Source organism: Scyliorhinus canicula, chromosome 17, assembly GCF_902713615.1.
Source record: "Scyliorhinus canicula chromosome 17, sScyCan1.1, whole genome shotgun sequence".
NCBI lineage: Eukaryota > Metazoa > Chordata > Chondrichthyes > Carcharhiniformes > Scyliorhinidae > Scyliorhinus > Scyliorhinus canicula.
Window position 1 is genome coordinate 24,358,902 of NC_052162.1, and position 25,288 is coordinate 24,384,189.

Here is a 25,288-nt window from a genome sequence, read left to right on the forward strand (position 1 = left end):
CTAAACCTTGGAATCAACTGCTCGCAACATTTCACAGAGGCTATTCTTTGTACTGATGTCCATTCCCACCACTCTGCCACCGCCCCAAAGGTTTGACTTCAAGTCGTGGCTATCAATCTTTCCCACATATTGGTCAGAGGTTGTAGGGAAGGCAGTGGCACAGTGGCATTGTCACTGGGCTGGTGATACAGAGACTCAGGGTAATGCGCTGGCAACCTGGGTTGGAATGCCACCATGGCAGATGGCGGAAATTGAATCAAATTAAAATATCTGGAATTAAAAGCCTAATGGTGACCATGAAGCCATCGACAATGTTGTAAAACCAACCCAGCTGATTGACTAATGCCCTTTAGGGGAACAAAATCTGCCATCCATACCTGGTCTGGCCCACACGTGACTACAGATTCACAGCAATGTGACGCTATTATCAGCAGAGGTGGGGGCACAGTGGTATACAGTCGGGAGGGAGTTGCCGTGGGAGTCATCAACATTGACTCTGGATCCCCATTAAGTCTCATGGCTTCAGGTCAAACATGGGCAAGGAAACCGCCTGCTGATTACCACTGTCAGCTGATGAATATCACTGAGGGTGGCAAGAGTGCCCCCCTGGGTGCCCCATAGGTAGCACCAATACTGACCAAGCTGGTCGAGCACTAAAGGATATAACTGCTAGACTGAGTCTGTGACATGTGGTGAGCGACCCAACAAGGGGGAGAAACATGCTAGACCTCATCAACCTGCCTGCCGCAGTATCAGTGGGAGTGACCACCACATAGTCCTTGTGGAGATGAAGTCCCATTTTCACTTGAGGATACCCTCCATCATGCTGTGTGACACTACCACCATTCTAAATGGGATTGATTCAGAACAGACTTAGCAGCCCAAGACTGGGCATCCATTAGGCTCTGTGAGCCATCAGCAGGAGCAGAATTGTACCCAACCACAATCTGTAATCTCATGCTCCAGCATATCCCCCACTCTATCATTACCACCAAGCCAGGGATCAACCCTGGTTCAATGAAGAATACAGGAGGGCATTCAAGGAGCAACTCCAGCCATACCAAAAAAATGAGGTGTCAACCTGGTGAAGCTGCAACACAGGACAACATTTTCTTTTTAAACATTCCAATTAAGGGACAATTTAGAGTTGCCAATCCACCTACCTGCACATCTTTGGGTTGTGGGGGTGAGACCCAAGGGGACACAGGAAGAATGTGCAAACCCCACAAGGACATTGACTTGGAGCCGGGATCGAACCCGGGTTCTCACACAGGACAACATTAGCAGCAAGTGATAGACACAACTAAGCGGTCACACAGCCAACAGATTAGATCTAGGCTCTGCAATCCTGCCACATCCAGACGTGAATGGTGGTGGATAATTAAACTAATCACTTGGAGCAGGAGACTCTACAAATATCCCCAGAAACGGCCCTAGGGTTGCTGGTGCCCCGGGCAAGCTGAACTTTGGCGCCCTTCGGGGGAGGGGGGCTCCATTCACCGGGGGGGGGGGGGGGGGGGGGGCTCCGTCGTTCACCGGGGGGGGGGGGGCGGAGTGACCTGGTACATGGGACCCACCGATCGGCGGGCCGGTCTCTCTGTCGGCAGGCCTCCTTCCTTCCACCGCCGAGCCTGGATCCATCCGCCATGTTTGTGCGGGGCGGCCTGGGGGAGGGCGGCCACCGCGCATGCGCTGGTTGACACCAGCCCAACTGCGCATGCGCGGGACCCGAGTTTTTACGCTGGTCTCTGACACCGGTCACGCACTCCTTGATGGCGCCCCCTAGCACATGGCGCCCCGGGCGACTGCCCGAGTTGCCGGTACCTTGAGCCGGCCCTGAATATCCCCATCCTCAATGATGGAGGAACCCAGTACAACAGTGCAAAAAACAAGGCTGAAGCATTTGCAATAATCTTCAGCCAAAAGTGCCGAGTGGATGATTCATCTCGGTCTCCTCCAGTCATCTCTAGCATCACAGATGCCAGTCTCCAGCCAATTCAATTCACCCCACGTGACAGAGAAACGGGTAAAGGCACTGAATGTGCAAAAGCTATGGGCCCTGACAATATCCTGACAATAGAAGACTTGTTCTGCAGAACTTTAAGTGCCCCTTGCCAAGTTGCTCCAGTAAAACTACAACACTGGCATCTGCTGGGCAATGTGGAGAATTGCCCAGGTGTGTCCTGTACACAAAAAGCAGGAAAAATCCAACCTGGCCCTATCAGTCTACTCTCAATCACCAGCAAAGTGATGGAAGGGGTCATCAACAGTGCTATCAAATGGCACTGCTTATTGATGCTCAGTTTGGGTTCCGCCAGTCAGTCAGCTCCTGACCTCATTACAGCCTTGGTTTAAACATGGACACAAGAGCTGAATGCCAGAGGTGAAGTGAAAGTGACTGCCCTTGACATCAACGCAGCATTTGATCGACATCAAGGAACCCTAGCAAAGCAGGAATCAATGGGAATCAAGGGGGAAACTTTCAACTAGTTGGAGTCATACCTGTCACATGGGAAAATGGTAGTGGCTGTTGAAGGTCAGTCATCTCAATCCCTGGATATCACTGCAGGAATTTCTCAGGATAGTGTCCCAGGCCCAACCATCTTCAGCTGTTTCATCAATCACCAATTCCAACAAAAGATCAGATGTAGGGATGTTTGCTGATGATTACACGATGTTCAGCACCATTCACGACTCCTCAAACACAGAAACAGTCCACGTGAAAATGCAAGACTTGGACAATATCCAGGTTTGAGTTGACAAGTCGCAAGTAACAGTCGCACCACACAAGATCCAGGCAATGACCATCTCCAATAAGAAAGAATGAAACCATCGCCTCTTGACATTCAATGACATTACCATCACTGAATCCTCCACTATTTATATCCTGGGTGTTAACATTGATCAGAAACTGAACTAGACTAGCCATATGAATACTGTGGCTGCAAGATAGGTCAGAGACTAGGAATCCTGCAACAAGTAACTCAACTCCTGAATCCCCAAAGCCTGTCCACCATCTACAAGGCACAAGTCAGGAGTGTAATGGAATACTCTCCACTTGCCTGGATGAGTACAGCTCCAACAACACTCAAGAAGCTCAACACCATCCAGGACAAAGCAGCCCGCTTGATTGGCACCCTTTCCACAAACATTCACCCCCTCCACCACAAGATGTGCTGCAGGAACTCACCAAGGATCCTTAAGTAGCACCTTCTGAACCCATGACCACTACCATCTAAAAGGACAAGGGCAGTAGATGCCTCCCACATACCACCCTCCATTTGTGGTTATCCAGATCTCTACTGCCCATGTCCTTACTCACCAAGTTCATCCATTACCCCTGTGCTCGCTGATCTACATTGGTTCCAGATTAAGCAGTGCTTCGATTTTAAGATTATCAATGTTGCTTCCCATCCCTCCATGATCTCATCAATTCCTACCTCTGTAATCGCCTACAACCCTCCAATATATCTGTGCTCCTCTAATTCTGGCCTCTAGAGCATCACTGATTTTTTTTTTTACTCTTCTACTATTGGTGGCTGAGCCTTCAGTTGTCAAAGTCTTAAACCCCTTTTGACTCTCTGGGCGGGTTTCTCCATCCTGCCGTGCCAGATTTCTGGTTCAGCACGTCGGCGAAATGCTCCGTTTCGCCGGCTGGATAATGGGTTTCCCATTGTGGGGCAGCCCTACGCCATCGGGAAACTCCCGAGCTGCCGGCAAAATGGAGCATCCCGCCGGCAGAGAATCCAGCCCTCTACCTCACTTTCCTCCTTTACGCGCTCCTTAAAACCTAACTCATGAATCAAGCTTTTGAGCATACCCTTTTGTAGCTCGGTTTCCAGTTTTGCTTCATAACAGTTCTGTGAAGGGCCTTGGGGTGTTTTATTAGGTTATAGATATATATACATGTTGTTATTGTTATACTGCAGAATTACCATTTTTATAAAACACACATTGCTTTCAAATCCTAAAATTCTTCTATGATTGCATCATAGTCAACGTCAATATTAATGCTTTTATAGGACTTCCGGTGTGCACCATGGAGTGAGTGATCACACAGAGGCAGCTCCTGCCCAAGGTTACAGAAAAGAGCTCTTTTTTGGGCGGCACGGGTTGGAATTTCGATGAAAAGGCGTAAGTGAATATTCAAGGAGTACTTTCCCCCAGGAATAGTGGACGCGATTCTCCCAAAACGGGAGAAATCGTAAAGCTGGCGTCAAACCCGGGCGGGTTTGACGCCAGTGCGCCCCTTCCCGACCGGGAACCGATTCTGGTCCCCGGTCGGGGCTAGCAGCCCGACGCCGTAGGCTCCGGCATGACGGGCTTAACGAATATCGTTAAGCCCGCTTGCCGGAGTTAGCGCCGGCTGACGCGTCATATGACGTCAGCCGCGCATGCGCGGATTGGAAGACTCCAACCCGCGCATGCGCGGATGACGTCATCGCGTATTTGCGCGAAACCCGCGCATGCGCGGGCCGGGTTGCCCCTCAGCCGCCCCGCGAATGGATACTGTGGGGCGGCGGAAGGAGAACGAGTGCGCGGGCATCGGGCCGTGGTACTGCCGTGCCAATCGGTGCCATGGTTATGAAAAGCGAGTTTGTGACGCCGTTTTTACGAACGGCCAGACCAGGTGTGTTTGCCGTTCGTAAAAACGGCGTAAAGGGCTGGGACTTCGGCCCATCGAACAGCTGTGAATCGCTGCCGGCCGTAAAAAAATGGCGGCAGCGATTCGGGTCGGGAGTTGGGCGGGGGGTGGGGGAGAATAGCGGGAGGGCGGGAAAAATGTCGGGAAGGCCCTCCCGCTATTCTCCGACCCGTCGTGGGGGTCGGAGAATTTCGCCCAGTATGTTTCTTGGTTATCAGACCCTCAGAAACAGTGTAAGATTGGGCTGAAGCAGCAGCAGACAAAAGCCTCTGCAAGCATGCAGGCGAGGGAAGGGCCAGCTTAGAGGCCTCAAGCTGACCTGAGGGCCTTTATGAAAGCTGAATTCTAGCAGCAGAGGGAAGAACTGTGAAAAGATCTCACCAAGGCCATTGAAGAAGCGGGGACGGACTTCCGGTAGTGGTGATGCGGAGCTAAGCCGCACGTTCAGTGGCTCCCGCTATTTTCGGACTTTGGGGCTCTTTTAAGGGCTCGTAGTGGTGCTGTTTGGACTTTTCCCCGTGTGGGAACACTCCTTCTCAGATTCTCCACCGGTGGATGGCCTGGACTAGGAGTGGAGCGGTCAGAAAATCGGCTTTGGAAACTTCCGGTTGCGGCTATGCGGAGCTAAGCCGCACCGCAGCTCCCGCTACTTAAGGACTTTTGGGCCGATTTGAGGGCCCCAAACGGCGCTGTCTCGACAAATCCCGGTGGGGGAAGGTGTCTAGAGGAGCATTCCCCATAATTTATGGTGCTCACCCGGAGTGGGGCAAAGGAAAAAGCTGCAGCAGCTACCCAAAAAAAGCGGGGGAAGAAGGACAAAATGGCGGCCGGCGGAACACCCGAGGACTGGTGGAAGTGGGTGCAGGAGCAGCAATTAATGCTTTTATACATCACAGCACACTTTCACATGTCATAGAATGCATCTTGTGTGAGAGAGGAATTTAGTTAAACATACAACACAGCGACAGCGAATTGAGCTCCTTCATTCAAGCTGCTTTTGTGTGGCTACTAAGGGTGGAATTTAGCACAGTGGTTAGCACTGTTATTTCACAGCGCTAGGATCCCAAGTTCCGATTCCCAGCTTGGGTCACTCGGGTGCGGAGTCAGCACGTTCTCCCCGTGTCTGCCTGGGTTTCTGCCGGGTGCGCCGGTTTCCTCCCACAAGTCCCGAAAGACGTGCTTGTTAGGCAATTTGGACATTCTGAATTTTCCCTCAGTGTACCCGAACAGGCACCGGAGTGTGGCGACTTGGGAGATTTTCACAGTAGCATCATTGCAGGGTTAATGTAAGCCTACTTGTGACACCAATAAAGATTATTATTGTTATTGTGTTCATTTTCAAACACCATACAAGAGAGAACATAACTCGCCGCTTTGTAATGGCTGTTACTTGGGCTTGGAAAGAGCTGCAACAAAATCCCTAGACAGCTCTGGTTCCCCAATACAGTGAAGAAAGGAACATTAAGAGTATCCAAAATTAAGGGTAAATTGAGCTGGAATTGAAATCCAAGGATAAGAGTGTAGTGAAAAGCACCAGATAGTGGATAATATCACTTTGGACAAGAGGGGCAAATAATACACCGAGGGATTGGGGACAGAGGAAGGGATGCGGTAGATAAATACTCCGGTTAGTAGTCACAGAGGAGTCCGGAACGGAGAATCAAACAAATGGTCCATCATCAAAAAGTAAAGTATTTCCAAGTACAGTCCCAGTTTGGGATTACTCTGCAGATTGGTTCCTAACTGGGTCGGCTTTTAAGTACCTGAGTTAATGATCCCGCTTCCGCCCTTTAGCGGTGGAGCTCATACTCCACGAAGCTCACGGGGAGATTAATCGGGTGGGTCTCGAGGGGGGTTTATAACATTCTGATATACTCACAAGCTGCTGAGGTGTTTTGTTTTCCAGCAGTTAATGCTGAATAGCAATTATCCCGACTTGTTAGCGAGAGGAATTTTCCATCCCATACACAAAACATAAACATCTTCACTTTACAATTGTACACATTTTCCCAATTGAGGTTAAATTCTCTTTTGTCATCGTTACGTTGCATGCATGTTTGAACAAACCATTTCCATGACTGAAATAACCTTCATTTAACATTGGAGGTTCTTTTACCACATGCTCAATTTTCCAGCAATGTAACATTTTAAAATGACACAGCAGCTTTCGTGCAATGGAGATTTCGAGTTATTTTAAGTGCAACATTAATTCAAACAAGTGAGGGGAAAAGTACTCATTGCTCAACTGCACCTTTAATCTTTAAGGTAAAGCTCTCACTGCTCCACAGTATCTGCTAATCTCTCAGGTAAAGCATTGATTTGCTTTATTGCACCCGCTAATCCTAAAGGTAAATTGTGCCCTATGCTTTATGCTAAAATATAATGATATAAGTTCTCACTGCCACATTCATTCATCTTTCCTTTCCCCTTAATGCTCTGATGCCTAATTTTACTCAGCAGGTGCAGACCTTTCGAGCAGTGGCTCAGGGGTTCCAATGCTCGATTACCCCACACCCGTGGGAAACAATGCAGATAGCATCATTGTGCTGCCTGCTCACATCCATGATTATGACATGCACCCCTGTGCTGGGTGGATGGATACACTCTCGGCAAGGAGCCCAGGTTCATACAGGGACAGCCGGCACTTCTTAAAGCCAGCCTGCACCGTTTAAAGGGGAACCGCACTCTGGCTGGAACAGGTGCCAGAAATGGCTGTGACTGGATGGATAAGAATGAAACCAGGTGAGTGCAGTTGCAGTTATCTGTATAATGATGAAGAGTTGTTGGGGGAGGACGATGTGGTTAATTATGTCAAAGGCTGCACAGGTTGCGAAGGAATTACCTTTGTCACATTTACAAAGGATGCAATTTTGGTGTTCTCATGTGTGTCCTTCTATTTTGGACTCTCGGCATTGGGACTTGATTCTTAGACAGACTGCAGACATCAGGCTCGATTCAGCCACCGTGTTGGAGGAGGAGCCAAGGCACAGGGTGAACAAGACAAACCCTTAATCCATCTCATTGCTTGCTCCAAAAACTAATTTAAATTCAAATTGAAGCCAATTCATGGTCTCCACAAGAGAGACACACAAGATCCAGTCTGACAAGTAAAGGCATTGCACCTCATCTTGGCTTGACCTGATGCTTGATCTTAGTCAAAAGGCCAAACTCCCTCTGACTGTCAGCAGCCTCCAGCTTCACAGCTAAAGACTATTGCTAATAATGAATTAACCTTGTTAATTATGTGGGCCCTTCAGAGCTCTCAGCTGGCTTCTAGTGGGTCCACATGTCATGTCTCAGACGATGATTATTGCATTGCATTTTGATCAAACCTTGAAGCCTGAACACTTTTGCCTGAACTCAAGAGGCATCAACACCATTGAGGCAGCAGCCAACAATTAAACACTCCTGGGCTTCAGCACTGGGGATATTTTCGCAACTATAGAGTCAGTCTGTGATCAAGAGATGGTCTCCTTAATGTTTCCAGCCAGGATCTGGGGTCTAGGAGCTCCCGTTGTGGCTGGGGGTGAGTGCAGAGTGACCTTTCCCAGCTCAATTGGCTGGGTGGATGACACTCTGAGAGAAGACAGAACATATACACACCATGCTGACCACTCGTATGTCTAAATACTAATCTATGCTTTATTATAAACAAACACTCTGACTCCTCACTCTTGGCTCCCCACCCTGCAACTGGATCCTCGACTTTCGAACCCACAGACCATAATCAGTAAGAATAAACAACAACACCTTCTCCACAATGGTGGTTAGCATAAATGCTTCACAGCTCCAGGGTCCCAGGTTCGATTCCCGGCTGGGTCACTGTCTGTGTGGAGTCTGCACGTCCTCCCCGTGTGTGCGTGGGTTTCCTCCGGGTGCTCCGGTTTCCTCCCACAGTCCAAAGATGTGCGGGTTAGGTGGATTGGCCATGCTAAATTGCCCGTAGTGTAAGGTTAATGGGGGGATTGTTGGGTTACGGGTATGTGGGTTTAAGTGGGGTGATCATTGCTCGGCACAACATCGAGGGCCGAAGGGCCTGTTCTGTGCTGTACTGTTCTATTTCTATGTAGGGGCAGAGGAAGCTTGGGGGAATTGAGGGTCCCAGAGTGGAAGAACAGAAGACCATAAAACATAGGAGCAGGTTTAGGCCATTCAGCCCATCGAGTCTGCTCCGCCATTCAATCTTGTCCTAACTGATTGTTGGTCTCCATCATTCTCCAGTTCCTTACAGATACCAAAATGGATGGTGGTGTCGATCCTGCAGAGGATGCCCTTGCGGTGCTGATGGCAGTCCAGGCAGGAAGACACCGGGGAACGCAGCAGCTTTGACTCCATGTGCAGGAGATCGCTGCACTCCCTGAATATTCGGCTGCCCATCAGGCCGGGGAGGAACCCAGAGGGGGACGGCGGCGACAGCCCAAGGTGTACAGACGCAGAGGTCTTTCAAGGGTCTGACAGACAGCATGTGCTGCAGGAGACTCTGTCTCAACAAAGAGACAATACGGTGTCCTCACAGATTTAGCACCCCGTGGAGGAGGACACACCCTCCCAATGCTGGGAAGGTCATTGCAGCCCTGAATCTTTATGTCATTGGTTCATTCCAGGGCTCTAGCGGAGAGTTTTGCAGCCCGCAATTGCATCCATGAGGTCACGGATGCCCTGTATGCCTGGGCAGCTGACTATCAACTTTGAGTTGGACCAAGCCCACCAAGACACCCGGACTTCAGGATTTGCCATCACTGGGATGTCACAAGTCTAGGGAGTAGTTGATCACACGCATGTCGCCGTGCACGCACCGAGATGTCAGGGAGTGCCCTTCATTAACAGGAAGGGGTTCCACTCCCTAAATGTTCAACTCATGTGCGATCACCACCTCAGGATCATACATGTGTGCGCATGCTTCCCAGGGAGAGTGCAGGACAGCTGCATCCTGGGACACCCGGAAATTCCCGGCATCTTCGAGGACCACCCCAGGATGCCGGGGTGGCTCTTAGGGGATAAGGTGTACCTGCTGAGATCCTGGCTGATGACGCCAGTGTGGAGGCTGGAGACCAAGGTGGAGACCTGGTATAACAAGGTCCATGTTGCCTCCTTTGCTGTCCTAACTCCCAATCAAGTAATACACTCACCAAAAAGCCATGACCCTGCTTCCTCCCCCATCCTTCCCACTGTGAGAATATTATTTCAAGGGTCAGTGCATACTGGCATCGCTGGTTGAATCCAGTGAATGGTTTACTCATTTTTATTACCTTGGTCCTGCAGCTGAAAATTTCGAGTCAGTGGTAACTCATTTCCTGAGTCACTGGACCCATTTCTGTAAACAGAAAATTCTCGAAACTGGATAATCTCACTTTTTGAGAAATTGCAGCCAACGTTATAACCGTTCTGCTGGATGTAATTTCCACATTCCTTTGCTGGCTGTGAGGAATACCTGTAAGGATTGAGAAATAATTGTTATTTCATTTATAGTACCTGTTTTATCAGCTGAAGTTCAATATCAATTGGAAAGCTGAATATTTTTGAAAATAATTTAAAGAAAAACAGACTTGGATTTAGCTGGTGCCTTTCATGGTCTCGGGGCCAATTAGGTACCTTTTGAAGTGCAGTCACTGTTGTAATATTGGAAATACAACAACCAATAATCACACAGCAAACTCTCTAGAGATTTGGATTGAGGGATAATTATTGGCCAGGTCACCAGGGAAAAGTAACCTGCGACCTCTTCAATATAGTATGGAATCCTATATGCCCAACTGAGAGAGCAGACATTACATCCAAAAATGGGTCCTTTGCGATTCTTTGCCTTACATTAAGATTCCAAGCAGTGGAACCTTTGCACATGGAGTGTCACATGAGGCAACGTCAATTTGCAAATTAGATGTTTGAAATGACTATCAGGAATTCATATTTTGTCTTTTTTAATCTTAATGACACTACTTCGATCTTTCCACCTTCTATCAGTTTTTTTGGCTGAGAGGTTCATGGTGACCCCCATGTTACCTACCTCAACTACTCCAGGAAGTAGCAACTTCTATAGTCTGGTCATTCTCTGGGTAATACATTTCTCTTGAATTTGCTGTTGTATTTATCAGTAACTATCTCATATTAATGATTTGCATGTCCGATGAATGGAAGAATCTTTTCTACATCTATTCTATCAAAACCTGCACTTTAAGGTCATTATCAGTTCATCTCTCACTATCCAATTGGAAATAGGTCAGTATTAAAATTGCAATGTCATCAAAATACAAACTAAGTTATTGACAGAGGAATCCTCGACAATTTTGTGTTATATTCTTCTATCATGGACAGAATTTTTGTAATTTATTCTTGTCCGTGATCACAGTGTTTACATGTGTGAATTACATGTCCTCTGGGAACCGACAGCCTACTCCTGCTCCTGTTCCTGTTTCCTGCGGAACCTACAGTCAACTCCTGTTCCTGTTGCCTGGGGAACCTACGGCCTACTCCTGTTCCTGTTTCCTGGGGAACCTATGGCCTACTCCTGTTCCTGTTTCCTGGGGAACCTACAGTCTACTCCTGTTCCTGTTTCCTGGGGAGCCTACGGCCTACTCCTGTTCCTGTTTCCTGTGATTACTATTATGATCATAGGCTGGTTCTTATCTTTATTTATTAAAAGAAATGATAACTTGATAAGTGCCCCTTCCTAGGCAGGCCCTCTGGATCAACATAACTTGCTTCCACTCTGCTTTGATGAGCTCCAAAATGGCTGCTAAGACCAACCTTTGATCGGCATACTATGTGGTGCTTGGAGGGTTGGGTAGATGGGTGTCTAGAGATTTATGCTCTTCTTTCAATGTTTCAACTTCCCCTCTGCATGTTCCCGATGAGCTATCTCAATGTGCCAGGTGCCATCTCTAATGGGTGTCTTCTCCATTTTAGTTGGTCACAAGTTAGGGTCTCCTTGAGATGGCGGGCATGTTTGATCTCTTCAGAGATGCTTTGAGGACATTCCGAAAGCACTTCTGCTGTGATCGAGCTCTGAGTAGAGTAGAAATTGCTTTGAGTGTCCGGTGTCAGTCATACAAACTACATGCCCCACCGAGTAGAGCTAGTTTTGAGTGATTGGTGCCTTGATGCTGGGCAAGTTGGCCAAGGAGAAGATGCTGCTGTTTGACCCTATTTCTTGCCACTAGATCTGGAGGACCTTACAAAGATGGTGTTGGTGGTACTTCTGCAGTGTTTTGAGGTGCCTGCATGGAAGGTTATCAGAGTGCAGGATTTGCTGCATGTAACCATGTTCTTAATCTTGGATTTAAGATCCTGGTTCTCAAATATTCCTTTCCTCAGTTCACCTGAAGGCCGAACTGGTACACTGGAGGCAATAATGAATTTCCTCATCTATGTTTGCCTCCATTGAGAGGAGGCTCCCAAGATACAAAGAATCTAATTGATGAGGGGTGGGGGGAGGGTGTCTTTTTCTATGCGAGCTGGTTGGAAGAGGACCTTAGTTTTCTGAGTGTTTTAAGACCTGGGCCGGGATTCTCCCTTACCTGGCGGGGCGAGGGGTCTCGGCACCTTTAGGGGCTAGGCCTGCGCCGGAGTGGTTTCCGCTCCGCCGGCAAGCGCCAAAACCGGCGCCAACGGCCTTTGGCGCCCGGCGTCGGGGCTGGCCAAAAGGTCTTCGCCGGTCCGCGCATGCCTCCAAGCCCGCCAGCACCAGAGGTGCTCCAATTCCCGCCGGCGGGAGAGGCCTGTCAGCGGCGGGACTTTGGTCCATTGCGGGCCGGAGAATCGCCGCGAGGGGCGCGCCGATCAGCACTAGGGGCACGCCGATCGGCGGCGGTGTGATTCCCGCTCCCGCCGATTCCCGGGTGGTGGAGAATTCCGGCCACAGCGGGGGCGGGAATTACGCCGGCCCCAAACGATGCCCCGACCCTGCGGGGGTCGGAGAATTCCGCCCCAGTTTCCAAGTGAACGCAAACCAAGGGTCATCTATACCCTGAAGTTCAATGACTGAGGTTGGAGTGGTTTTGATTTTGGATTGAAAGCAGTCCACGTTGAACAGTTTCCCATCTTGTTCTCTGGATTATCTCCACCCCTGTGGGTCATTTGTCAGAGGAAAAGTATAACATTGCAACGAGGAAAATGGAGAAGAATGTGGGGGCAGTGACACCACCTTGTTTGAACTTGATAAGTAATTACCAGGAATTAACCCCTCCCATCTGCACACCCCATCCTATTTCTCTTCTGTCGAGATCGGTTCACTGAACACTAAGCAGGGATGGTAGACTGAGTGAGACCTTTGCTCTCCGCACAGCTCAGGATACCAGTACTTACCAGTCAAGCATTTCGAAAAACGTTCTTAATTAGCTGATCTGCAAAGTGATCTGATACTCATGAGAGTTACTGCTATGTTGAATCAAGTTCTTTCAGAACAAATTCAAGAAACTCACCACTCCACCTGATCAGCAGACTCACCAGTGATACAATGTGTAGTTTGGTTTCCCTTCACTGTGAATCCATGTACACTCCATAAATTCCTCATTGTAGACAATGCAATCTACATCTAGAGGTAAAGCAAATCACACCGTTACAAAAGTAAAATGCTGGGGGTGTTGGAAACTTGAACCAAAAACAGAAAGTGCTGGAATTACTCAGCAGGTCTGGCAGCATCTGTGGAGACAGGAATAGCGTCAATGGGCGCAATTCTCCCCAAAAAATATCTAAGTGTAGAACCTGGCGGGAAATGCAGAGCAGTTCCTGCTGCAGGTCCAGCTCCTCCGAGATCGGGGTGCCATTTTTAAAGGACTCTCTCTGAGTGCTGCCCCGCGCCTGGTCTTTCTAGGAAGCTCATTAGAACCAAGACTCTTTTTTTTAAAAAAACTTGGGTTAGAAAGAACAGCTGCTCAGAAGAGGAAGTACTTCAGAGTTAATGGACCCCTGTAGAGCAATATAAATGAACAACTGTAAACCTTCCTTTGAAATTGCCTGGACCTGTCAATCAAGAGGCAAACAATGCATTTCAAATATTTAAGTTTCTAAGCATGCACAGAGGCTTTAAAAAGTTAAAGGGCAATGAAAATGACTATGAAAAAAGCACTTCAAAGATTTCCACCACGTTACCTTTATGTCACAGATCTTTGACCTTGATGTGCTGGGATAGAATTTAAAGGTTTTAAGGCTACAGAAATAACACTTTCACTTTCTTCTCACAGATCTTGGACCTTGACATGCTAGGAGATGGTTTCATGATTTTCAAGGCTACATTTGGGAAGACCTGTGAAATGACCCCCATCCCTGGAAAGAACCCCTCCATTCCACCCCCCCCCCCCCAACGCCAATGCTGACCTGAGTCCCTCCAGTGTAGGGAGGGAACTCACTCCTTGCCCCTCCTCGGATTGCAAGGCGCCAGATCCCCGCTTGTCAGGATTTGCACAATTCGTGCTAGCGGGATGCCCAGCTGCGGGGTGGGGGGGGGGGGGGGGGGGGGGGCTGCTGGAGCATCCCAGGAGGCAGGTAAATCAGGCTTCCTGCCCGCTAATTACATCCATATGAAAGTTAATGGGCGTTTACATGGTGCCGCCCGATCTGGGCGAGAACCTCATCAGAGCCGGTGGGTCGGGCCGGGCCGGGAGGCTCTCATAGGGTGCCAACCCTGTGTTTGCTCTCACACCAACATCAATGGGCCAATGTGATTCAGTGCCTGGGGCCAAAAGTAGTTCAACCCCCCCCCCCCCGCCATAATATCTTTTCATGTTTAAATGTTAAAATCAAAGCATTTTTGCCCTGATCTCCCACTCAGTTTTTTTCATTAAATATGGAGTGCTGATTACATTGTCAGTGAATCTCGTTTGGAAAAGTACAGACTAAAATGAAACAGATTCAAAAATAACTTTAAAAAGGGGATCTATATATATATATATATTTGAAAAGTAAAATCCAACAATAATAGGGAAAGAGCAGGAGAGTGAGATTAATAAGGCAGCCCTGTCAAAGAGCCAGGCTGATTGGCTGAATGAACTTCTGTGCTGTATAATTCTATGAGGTAACACCCAAGCTCACGTATGTTGACCACACACACAACACACACAACACACAAACACACATATACAGTCCCCCCCTGTTCACCATTCAATTACAGTAATTGGTTGAAGCAACTCAACACTGTGCAAAGGGCCTCTGGGTCTGTGGAATCATATTAGCATTTTGCCATGAATCCTGCAGCACGCTAGATGCCAAGGCACAGCCACGGTCACATTAACACTTTTATTTTCTAGTCTGGGTCTTCCAACTAATGAATGTCGACAGCCTCCAGCTAGAAATGTCATGGTCAGTGCTTGGAACAGCAACTATTTAAAGCTGTTAAGGCAGCACGGTGGCGCAGTGGATTAGCCCTGCTGCCTCACTGCGCCGAGGTCCCAGGTTCTATCCCGGCTATTGGTCACTGTGCAATTGTGATGTCATAAAAGTGAGATCATCATTCATTGCAACTATGTATATTGTTTACCTGTATAGGGCAAACGGAATTTTAATAATAGAAATAATGTTCCCAGGGGTTTAGATAATTAAGGGGTTATGGTTAGCCTTAGTATGATGGCCATAACCCCGTTAGTGGGATACATATGTTATGATTAATGGGAGGAGCCAGGTCTGCAGCGAGCAGTTTGTGGTGAACCACTTTGCACCTGTATTAGGGGATGTACGGTAGGACCTACACTACAGGTTCGCTGGTAGCCCCTGCCGACTAGCTCCGCCCACAAGGAGCCGTAAAAGTATGCGTGTCCTCCTCCAGATCAGCCATTTCGCAAGCTGCAGTAGGAGGCCTCGCATCTGACTGTAATAAAGCCACAGTTGTACCAATCTGAGTTTTTCGTGCAATTGATCGTGCATCAATTTATTACAGTCAGATTTACTAAGAGATGGATATTAGAATCAAACCAGATTGCCTGCAGCTGGATCCGCACTCGCCTGACGCCAGAAAGGACTTTAATCACTGGCTAGCTTGTTTTGAGGCCTACATCAACGCTGCAAACCCCACGCTGACGGAAGCTCAGAGGATTCAGGTTCTATACTCCAGGTTGAGCTCCAGCGTGTTCCCGTTGATCCAAGACACCCCGAGTTACGCGGAAGCGATGGCATTCCTAAAAGAGAACTACGCACAGAAAGCAAACCCGCTCTTTGCCAGGCACGTACTCGCCACTCGCACTCAACTCCCTGGTGAGTCTATATAAGACGTCTGGCGGGCTCTAATCCCACTCGTACGGGACTGTGACTATCAGGCTTTCACGGCCACAGAACATTCCAATCTCCTCATGCGCGATGCATTAGTAACGGGGATTACGTCGGACCCCATCCGACAACGACTGCTCGAAGGGGCCACACTCGACCTAACGGAGACGAAAGCCTTAGCGCTCTCCATGACAGTCGCATCTCGAAACGTCCAGGCCTACCTCGCTCTCCGTGCGGCCCACCGTCCTACCCTTCCTGGACCTCGCAAACGACCCCCCCCCCCCGTCTGGGGCCCTGCCTAGTCAATATGCCTGCGCCGCTCGCCAATCCACGCACCCTGGGGGTTCCCGCTGCTACTTCTGCGGTCAGCAGAAGCACCCCCGCCAACGCTGCCCAGCCCGCGCCGCCACTTGCAAGTCCTGCAGTAAAAAGGGCCACTTTGCAGCTGTGTGCCAGGCCCGCGCAGTCGCCACTATCGTGCCCGCAATCGCCCCCTCCCCATGCCGAACGCACAATGGGCGCCGCCATCTTCTCCCCCCAGGGCCAGGTGCGCCCACTGGGCGCCGCCATCCCCCCTCACTCCACGTGCAGCCCATGGACGCTGCCATCTTTCCCCGCCCCCACAACATGCGCTCCATGGGCGCCGCCATTTTGTTCCCTACAGGACCCCCGGACGCCGCCATTTTTGTCTCCCCCACGGGGCTCGAACGCCAGATCTCGGTCGCCGACGCTCTACATCTGAAACCTCGGGCGACCACCCGCAGCTCGCCTCGATGACACTGGACCAGTCTTATCCTCACAACCTGGCCACCACTTCAACGACGGTGAAAATCAACGGCCACGTGACCTCTTGCCTGCTGGACACCGGGAGCACCGAAAGCTTCATACACCCAGACATGGTAAGGCGCTGCTCCCTCACGGTCCACCCCGCCAACCAACGGATCTCCCTGGCCTCCGGATCCCACTCTGTCCTGATCCGAGGGTTGTGCGTGGTCAATCTCATAGAATTGATTAATTTCAATTCTATCTCCAGGGTATAGAATTCAGCAGTCTCCGCCTCTAAGTCCTCCCCAACCTCTGTGCTGCACTATTGCTGGGCCTGGATTTTCAGTGCAACTCCAGAGACTCACCCTCAAATTTGGCGGGCCCCTACCTCCACTCACCGTTTGTGGCCTCGCGACCCTCAAGGTCGACCCCCCCCCCCCCCTCCCTCTTTGCCAATCTGACTGCAGGTTGCAAGCCCGTCGCCGCCAGGAGCAGACGGTACAGCGCCCACTCATACAGTTCACTCATTTCCTCCTTGCGGCCGAGGCACAACACGCCTTCGCCCAGATCAGAGCCGATATAGCCAAGGCCGGAATGCATACAGTGGACGAGGCACTCCCCTTTCATGTTGAAAGCCATGCTTCAGACGTCGCCCTCGCCGCCACTCTAAACCAGGCAGGCAGACCCGTGACATTCTTTTCCCGCACCCTTCATGCCTCTGAAATTCGGCAATCATCTGTTGAAAAAGAGGCCCAGGCTATCGTTGAAGCTGTGCGGCATTGGTGGCATTACCTGGCTGGCAGGAGATTCACTCTCCTCACGGACGAACGGTCGGTAGCTTTCATGTTTAACAACACGCAGCGGGGCAAGATCAAAAATGATAAAATCTTGCGGTGGAGAATCGAGCTCTCCACCTATAATTACGAGATTTTGTATCGCCCCGGCAAGCTCAACGAACCCCCAGACGCCCTATCCCGAGGTACATGTGCCAGCGCACAAGTAGACCGACTCCAGGCCCTACATGACAGCCTTTGTCACCCGGGGGTCACATGACTGTACCACCCCGTCAAAGCTCGCAATCTGCCCTACTCCGTCGAGGACGTACGGGCAGTCACCAGAGACTGCCTGGTCTGTGCGGAGTGCAAGCCGCACTTCTACCGGCCAGACCACGCGCGCCTATTGAAAGCGTCCCGCCCCTTTGAACGCCTCAGCGTGGATTTCAAAGGGCCCCTCCCCTTCACCGACCGCAACACATATATCCACAGTGTGGTCAATGAATACTCCAGGTTCCCCATCGCCATCCCATGCCCCGATATGACGTCTGCCACCGTCAGCAAGGCCCTCAACACAATCTTCGCTCTGTTCGGATTCCCCGCCTACATCCACAGTGACAGGGGATCCTCATTCATGAGTGATGAGCTGCATCAGTTCCCGCTCAGCAGGGGTATCGCCTCCAGCAGGACGACCAGCTATAATCCCCGGGGAAACGGGCAGGTAGAGAGGGAGAATGGGACGGTTTGGAGGGCCGTCCAGCTGGCCTACGGTCCAGAAACCTCCCAGCCGCTCACTGGCAGGAGGTCCTCCCTGATGCACTACACTCCATACGGTCACTACTGTGCACCGCTACAAATAACACACCCCATGAACGTGTTTTTACCTTCCCCAGGAAGTCCACATCCGGGGTGTCGCTCCCGACGTGGCTCGCAGCTCCAGGACCGGTCCTTCTATGTAGGCACATCCGACTCCACAAGGCGGACCCCTTGGTGGACAGGGTACACTTGCTCCACGCCAACCCTCAGTATGCCTACGTGGAGTTCCCCAACGACCGCCAAGATATTGTCTCCCTCGTGGACCTGGCACCATCAGGTTCCATTCCAACACACTCCCCCACCCACGCGCCACCCTCCCCTCCCCCGGCGCTCTCAACATTAGCCCCACCAGGTCCATCCCTCCTTCCCCTGCCCACGCTAGAGGACGAGGAAGATTTCGGCACGCTCCCGGAGTCATCCAACTACTGGAAGCACCAACACCGCCAGTACTGACGTCGGCGACACCAGCACCACCAGCACCGACATCGCCGCCACCGTTAGGTCGCTCCCAGCGAACCCTCAAAGCACCGGATCGACTTAACCTCTGACGGGCACCGGACTATCAAAATGGACATTTTTTTCCCCTCCCCACTGTACATTATTTGCAAAACTGTATATAGTTCCATGCCACCCCCGCCGGACTCATTTTTAACAGGGGCTGAATGTGGTGATCCACTGTTACACCTGTATTAGGGGATGTACGGTAGGACCTGCACTACAGGTTCGCCGGTAGCCCTTGCCGGCTAGCTCCGCCCACAAGGAGCCATATAAATATGCGTGTCCCCCCTCTTGATCAGCCATTTCGCCAGCTGCAGTAGGAGGCCACGCATCTGACTGTAATAAAGCCACAGTTGTACCAATCTGAGTCTTTTGGGCAATTGATCGTACATCACAGTTTTTACTTTTAGTTTTGCTGGGAACTTTGAGCTGAGGAATAGCTTTTGCAAAGGCTGTCAGGTTTAGCAGTAGTCTGATACAGACACAAATCTTCATTCTGTTTCCTGACAGAATCTCTCTCTCTCTTCAAAGAGTCTTTCAAGAAATCTCTATCCAGAGTGGGGGGGAAGGCCCTGTGTTTGTTCACTTTATTTATAAGTGGCTTTTGACTTGTGATGGGTTTTGCTTGATTAGAAATAGAGAGAGTATCAGCGGGAAGTTAATGCGTCTCTTTTTATTGTTAAGAATTGATTAACTGTTAATTAAAAGATATTTTCTGTGATGTTAACGTGTTTAATCCTGTGTTAAGAATAGAGTTTGTTTTAATATATTGATCAGTGGAATCACTGCTGGAGCAGAGTATCCTTTCCTCACAGTTCAATTTTTTTTTTAAGTTCTTGGGTTTCTTGTCACGTATCCTAAGAACTGTTGGGGTGTGGTCAGGGATCTTAACAGATATTCATCAAGGAGACAGATACAAACTCCACAAACCCATCACTGTTAGGAGGCCCCAGCCCACCAAATTTTCATTCTGGAGAGACGGGGGCAGGATGGAGTTGGTCCTGGTACCCTTATAGGCAGGCCTGAGATGGCAATGTATGTGAGTGGATGGCAAGGTTGGCAGGATGAAGGCCTGCCTCCATTTACTGGGGCATTAGCCCAGTTGTAGTCATGGCTATTAAGACCTCAGCCCTCACCACACATTGCCCCCATGCCTTATCCATGCCGCTTCATATCTCCCGTACTCCTGCATGCACCTCTCTTTACTGGGGGGCATCCTGCAGGTTTCTCTTTTCTGGGAGACTTCCTGATAGGGGTTTCTTTTCTGTGGGGTCTGGGGTATTCTTATCTAGGGTGTCTCTGGGGGGGGGTATCTTTATTTAGGGGTCTCTGGGGTCTCCTTATTTAGGGGGTCTTAAGGAGGATGTAGGGGTGGTCTGGTGGGGGTGGTTTGGGTAGGTCTGGTATTGAGGGGGGGGGGAGGTGAGGGTGGCCCTCTGATGGACTTTGGGGGAAACTCCCATACGGGATTACCTCCTTGGCCCACCATGAGTTCCATCACGTCAGGTAATATCAGTAATATTCCACGGCCGCGTGATTCCTGACCCAGAGGACCGGTGAATCACAAGGGCCCGGAGAATATGATGCCGGGCCCACTAAGTGGATGTAAATGGGTCATTAAGACCCGTTTGCATCCACTTGCGTACCTCTGCTGGTGAGCAAGTGAGAACCCCAATTCCGCTGTGCGTGGGGATGGGCCAGAATATCGCAAATGGATCGGCGCCCTCTTTTTACCCATTATCTGATTCTCCGTTGCACCAGAATTTCGCTCCAGATCTAAAAAGTGCCAATGCAGTCACGGTGAGCAGAACTGACTTTTTCTGTGCTCTGCAATTCAGCAAAACTATTGCGGGTAAATTCATTACAATTGCAGAAGGTAATAATCTGACTTTGTGCCACTTCTGTTTAAACCACAGTATCTTTGTCCTTTCACATTCCGTGATGGTGAGTCCTTTGGAGACCAGCTGAAATGAACCGAAGGGTTGCAGGAAACTGAGTTTTATGGAAATTTGGAGCCACCAAAATAAACTTGATCTAATACGTGGAGGACTCCTGCAATTTCTGTCTCCCGTCACCCTTTTCCCACTGCCTCTGCGCTGCCACTAAAAAATATTACAATGCTCAATTTGTCTGGGATAGACATTGGTATTTAAAGCATTATAATACATGATGCAAATAGGAGTTATGCAGTTAATTTGTGACTAATATTTTAATTTGATGCTATGAAATAATGCCATGTTTGGCTGATTTAGATACAAAGAATAACGTCAGCATCATTGACAACCTTACATGACAGCCATTACCCAGCAATAATATGAGTCCATAGTTAACAAAGAGAATGATAGAACACAGGAAGACAATATATATAATAATGACTCCACTGTGTCAAGGGAGGCAGTTGAAACCCCGCCATCAACCTAATACTCACTCCCAGATACCCAACATTATATGCATAAATCATCTAAGTTCTTCAGTTAGATTCCAACCTGCAGCTTACTTCCATTCACCCAATATTTGAGACAGACGCCATCCGAATCAAGTCTCCAATTCACTCTCGTGTTCCTATTATCTTAGTCATCAACCTTCTGGACCCTGCAATTGGATAACCTATAACTCCAGATCCACAATACTCAATCTGATATCTTGTAAAAAGTTTAATTAATACTGAATCAATGACGTTGAGGTGCTGTTATTTTTTTTTTCAAAGCCCTCAAATGTTTTCATTACTTAAGACAATGAGATCATGCAGTGATAAAATGGAACCAATGATCACAATAGTTAATCAGCAATGAAAATTAAACAATACCTTGAGATTTCTTGGCCATGAGAACCTGAAAGTTACCGCCTGTGATTTTGCCCAACCTTTTTCTTTTATGGCATTCTTAAGCTCATTATTTTAAAGCGGCCATTTCATTTTCAGCATCGCCTAAAATAGAAGAGAAAAGCCTCTCTCTATACACGTCAAGCATCATTGGCAGCAGTCATTTCTGAGCTGTAGCTTTATTTAAAAATATTGATTGCTACAAATTCATTGCTTAACTTTTCAGGTGACAAGCGGAACTGTAAATGATGAAAATCAGAACCGAAGAAAGAATATGCTGGAAGGGTGTAATTTGGTTACTAACCAAAAGATAGAGATATGTTAATATTTCTGGGATTCACGATCCTTCATCGAAACTTTGCCAGTCGGGTCAGTTATCAAATAGCCGGAGTGTGTATCTGTGAGTGTGTGTTGCTCAAGCCAAATTACATTTTTGTCATCAGCCAATGGTGCTGTTGAGGGGGCGGGGGGTGGGGGGGGAATTGGAGATTAAAAAAATAAAATAGCAAAAGGAACATTTCAAATTGCTTACCATTTGATTGTGTATGTGCTTCCCCACTGTTGAATACAATTAACCATAAGAGATTAATCTGCTTCAGGAGTGTTGGTGTTCTCAGGATGCATTTCCAAGCCATTTTCACACACGCATTTCTAAATGCAATCTTTATATACAGTCACCTTCCTCTTTCATTATATGTCACACATAATTTTGCTGTTACAGCAAGGCTGGCCCCTAGTTCCGCTAATTTCTCTCTCTGTTGTCATGTGTGAGTTGGAATTTCTTTTTCTCTCGTATCTCCGTCGGATATGAGTGCCGCTGGCTCAGCCAGCATTTATTGCCCACTCCAAATTCCCCTTGAGAAGGCCGTGGTGACCCGCCTTCTTGGGCTACTGCAGTTCAGCTGGACTTTCCGTCCCCGCCCGTGGTGTGATTCTCGGCGGAGGAGGCACCTCGCCGTTGGCAAGATCTTCCAGCCCCGCCGATGTCTCTGGCATTTTACATGGCCGTTCCATCCTGTCGCACAGGAACTCCCAGCGGGCGGGCGGTCACCTTCAGCGGACCAGAAGATCCTGCCAGCAGGAAGAGCCAGGAATTCCTGCCCCGTGTGCCACAGGTACACCCATTGGGCTGTCGGTGGGAATTCCAGGAAGCTGACCCTACGACGGTGAAGGAAGGGATCTTGCAGGTGGTGGTGTTTCCTCGCAACTGCTGTCCTTGTCCTTCTAGCTGTTACAGGCCACAGCTTTGAAAGATGCTGTCAAAGGGCAAGGGCAAAGGCAGCACGGTAGCATGTGGTTAGCATAAATGCTTCACAGCTCCAGGGTCCCAGGTTCGATTCCCGGCTGGGTCACTGTCTGTGCGGAGTCTGCACGTCCTCCCCGTGTGTGCGTGGGTTTCCTCCGGGTGCTCCGGTTTCCTCCCACAGTCCAAAGATGTGCGGGTTAGGCGGATTGGCCATGCTAAATTGCCCGTAGTGTCCTAATAAAGTAAGGTTAAGGGGGGGTTATTGGGTTACGGGTATAGGGTGGTTACGTGGGTTTGAGTAGGGTGATCATGGCTCGGCACAACATCGAGGGCCGAAGGGCCTGTTCTGTGCTGTACTGTTTTATGTTCTATGTTCTAAAGGAGCATTGGTTAATTCCTGCTGCGAATCTTGTAAATTGCGGCCACTGTGCATCAGTGGTGGAGGGAGTGAATGTTGAAGATGGTGGACTGGTGCCAATAAAGTGAAATGCATTGTTCAGGATGGTATTGAGCTTCTTAATTGTTTTTGGAACTACACTCAACCAAGCAAGTGGAGAATGTTCCACCACAATCCTACCTTTTGCCTATAAATATATTTTGATTAGAATTCGGAGACGTCAAATTTAGCTGCCTACTTTTAAACATATTCATTACTTTTGGAAAGGCAATAAGTAATGTAAAGCTATTAAAAAAGAAAGACTTGCATTTATATAGCGCCTTTTACAACCTCAGGGCATTTTAATGTGTTTTAAAGAGAGTATTTTGAAACTGGTGTCACTGCTGGAGTGTAAAGGCAACCTTTTAATGAAAAAGCATTCAACAAACCTTTTTCAGTCTGGGGAACGTTCCTTTCCAGGCTCTTTGTAGTGAAATTGTGGGCCCATTCTTTAAAACCTTTTTTATAATTTTGCTGCTACAGTAAACATATAAAGAAATCTTATCATAAGAACATAAGAACTAGGAACAGGAGTAGGCCATCTGGCCCCTCAAGCCTGCTCCGCCATTCAATGAGATAATAGCTGATCTTTTGTGGACTCAGCTCCACTTTCCGGCCCGAACACCAAAACCCTTAATCCCTTTATTCTTCAAAAAACTATCTATTTTTACCTTAAAACCATTTACTTCACTGGAAAGGAATTCCATAGATTCACAACCCTTTGGGTGAAGAAGTTCCTCCTAAACTCAGTCCTAAATCTACTTCCCCTTATTTTGAGGCTATGTCCCCGAGTTCTGCTTTCACCCGCCAGTGGAAACAACCTGCCCGCATCTATCCTATCTATTCCCTTCATAATTTTAAATGTTTCTATAAGATCCCCCCTCATTCTTCTAAATTCCAACGACTACAGTCCCAGTCTACTCAACCTCTCCTCGTAATCCAACCCCTTCAGCTCTGGGATTAACCTCGTGAATCTCCTCTGCACACTCTCCAGTGCCAGTACGTCCTTTCTCAAGTAAGGAGACCAAAACTGAACACAATACTCCAGGAGTGGCCTCACTAACACCTTATACAATTGCAGCATAACCTCCCTAGTCTTAAACTCCATCCCTCTAGCAATGAAGGACAAAATTCCATTTGCCGCCTTAATCACCTGTTGCACTTGTAAACCAACCTTCTGTGACTCATCAATGTGACCTATCACTTATCACTATGGAAGAACCAAATCAAAGCAAAGGAGGTCATTTCACCCATCATGCCTGTGCAAGATTTTTGTCTTGGAGATATCCAGGTGGTCACAAACGCCTCTTTTTTCACCATAGACCTGTAAATATTTTTTACTTGATAAAATAATTTTTTTAAATTGTTGTGTTTTTAAAGGATCTTCAATATTTACAATGGCAGATTATCAATCTCACTAACTATGACAGTCAATGATGTTGTTTGTATTTGTGTCAAGATTTGTGGCAGAGTGCCAAGGGGCGATTCTGCACCCCCCATCACCACCCACGTGTTGCGCCCAGTGAACCACACACTATTTCCGGACAATATTGAAAGAGCACCTAAATGGGGTTCATGCCGTGTACCAAACGGGGTGCGGTGTTCCCGACCCGCAGCACCCGACGCAATCTGGTACATGCCCTCACTGGGCGTGAACCAAGTTTGCAGATTTATTTGAGTATTTAAACTCACTTAAATATGCATTTCCGGGTTTTAGCTGGAGTCTCCCAGATCCCGCGAATCCCTGTTCCCACCGACTCAGCGTGAGGCTGGCGGGAATCACTCCTGGTTTCCGTCAACGGAGACCAGGGATGATGACCACACCCGGTAGGAGGGATGGGGCAGTTCGGAGGTCAGGGCAGGGAAATGCCCTGGCACCCAGGCTCCCTGGCAGTGTCACCAGTAGATTGGCATTGCCAGGGTGCCAAGGACATTTCCAGTGAACCAAGGGGCAATATCAAGGGGCAGGGCCTGAGAAGGGCATCGCCATGAAGGGCTAGTACTGGAAAGGGCATGTAGGGGAGGGGCCGAAGGGTGACTTGGGGTGAAAGGAGAGAGAGCCTGAAAGGGTGGGAGAGGGTCCTCAGAGGGTAGG

At 48.9% G+C, this 25,288-nt stretch overlaps 1 protein-coding gene across 5 annotated transcripts in view; it reads right to left on the bottom strand.

Annotated features, from left to right (window-relative positions):
• LOC119952328 (interleukin-13 receptor subunit alpha-2-like) overlaps positions 1–25,288 on the bottom strand; it is a 55,166-nt gene that overhangs the window by 25,765 nt on the left and 4,113 nt on the right. For 2 of the 5 annotated variants that reach the window (XM_038775995.1, XM_038775994.1), the window contains exons 1-3: positions 22,044–22,240; positions 13,088–13,175; positions 9,895–10,076 (exon numbers count right to left, since the gene is read on the bottom strand). In XM_038775995.1, the coding sequence (XP_038631923.1) occupies positions 9,895–10,076; positions 13,088–13,175; positions 22,044–22,146 (373 nt within the window). In that variant the 5' untranslated portion in view covers positions 22,147–22,240. Of the gene's footprint in view, positions 1–9,894; positions 10,077–13,062; positions 13,176–21,496; positions 21,531–22,043; positions 22,241–25,288 lie in introns of those variants that run through there. The other 3 variants (XM_038775997.1, XM_038775996.1, XM_038775998.1) reach the window with 3 other exon arrangements.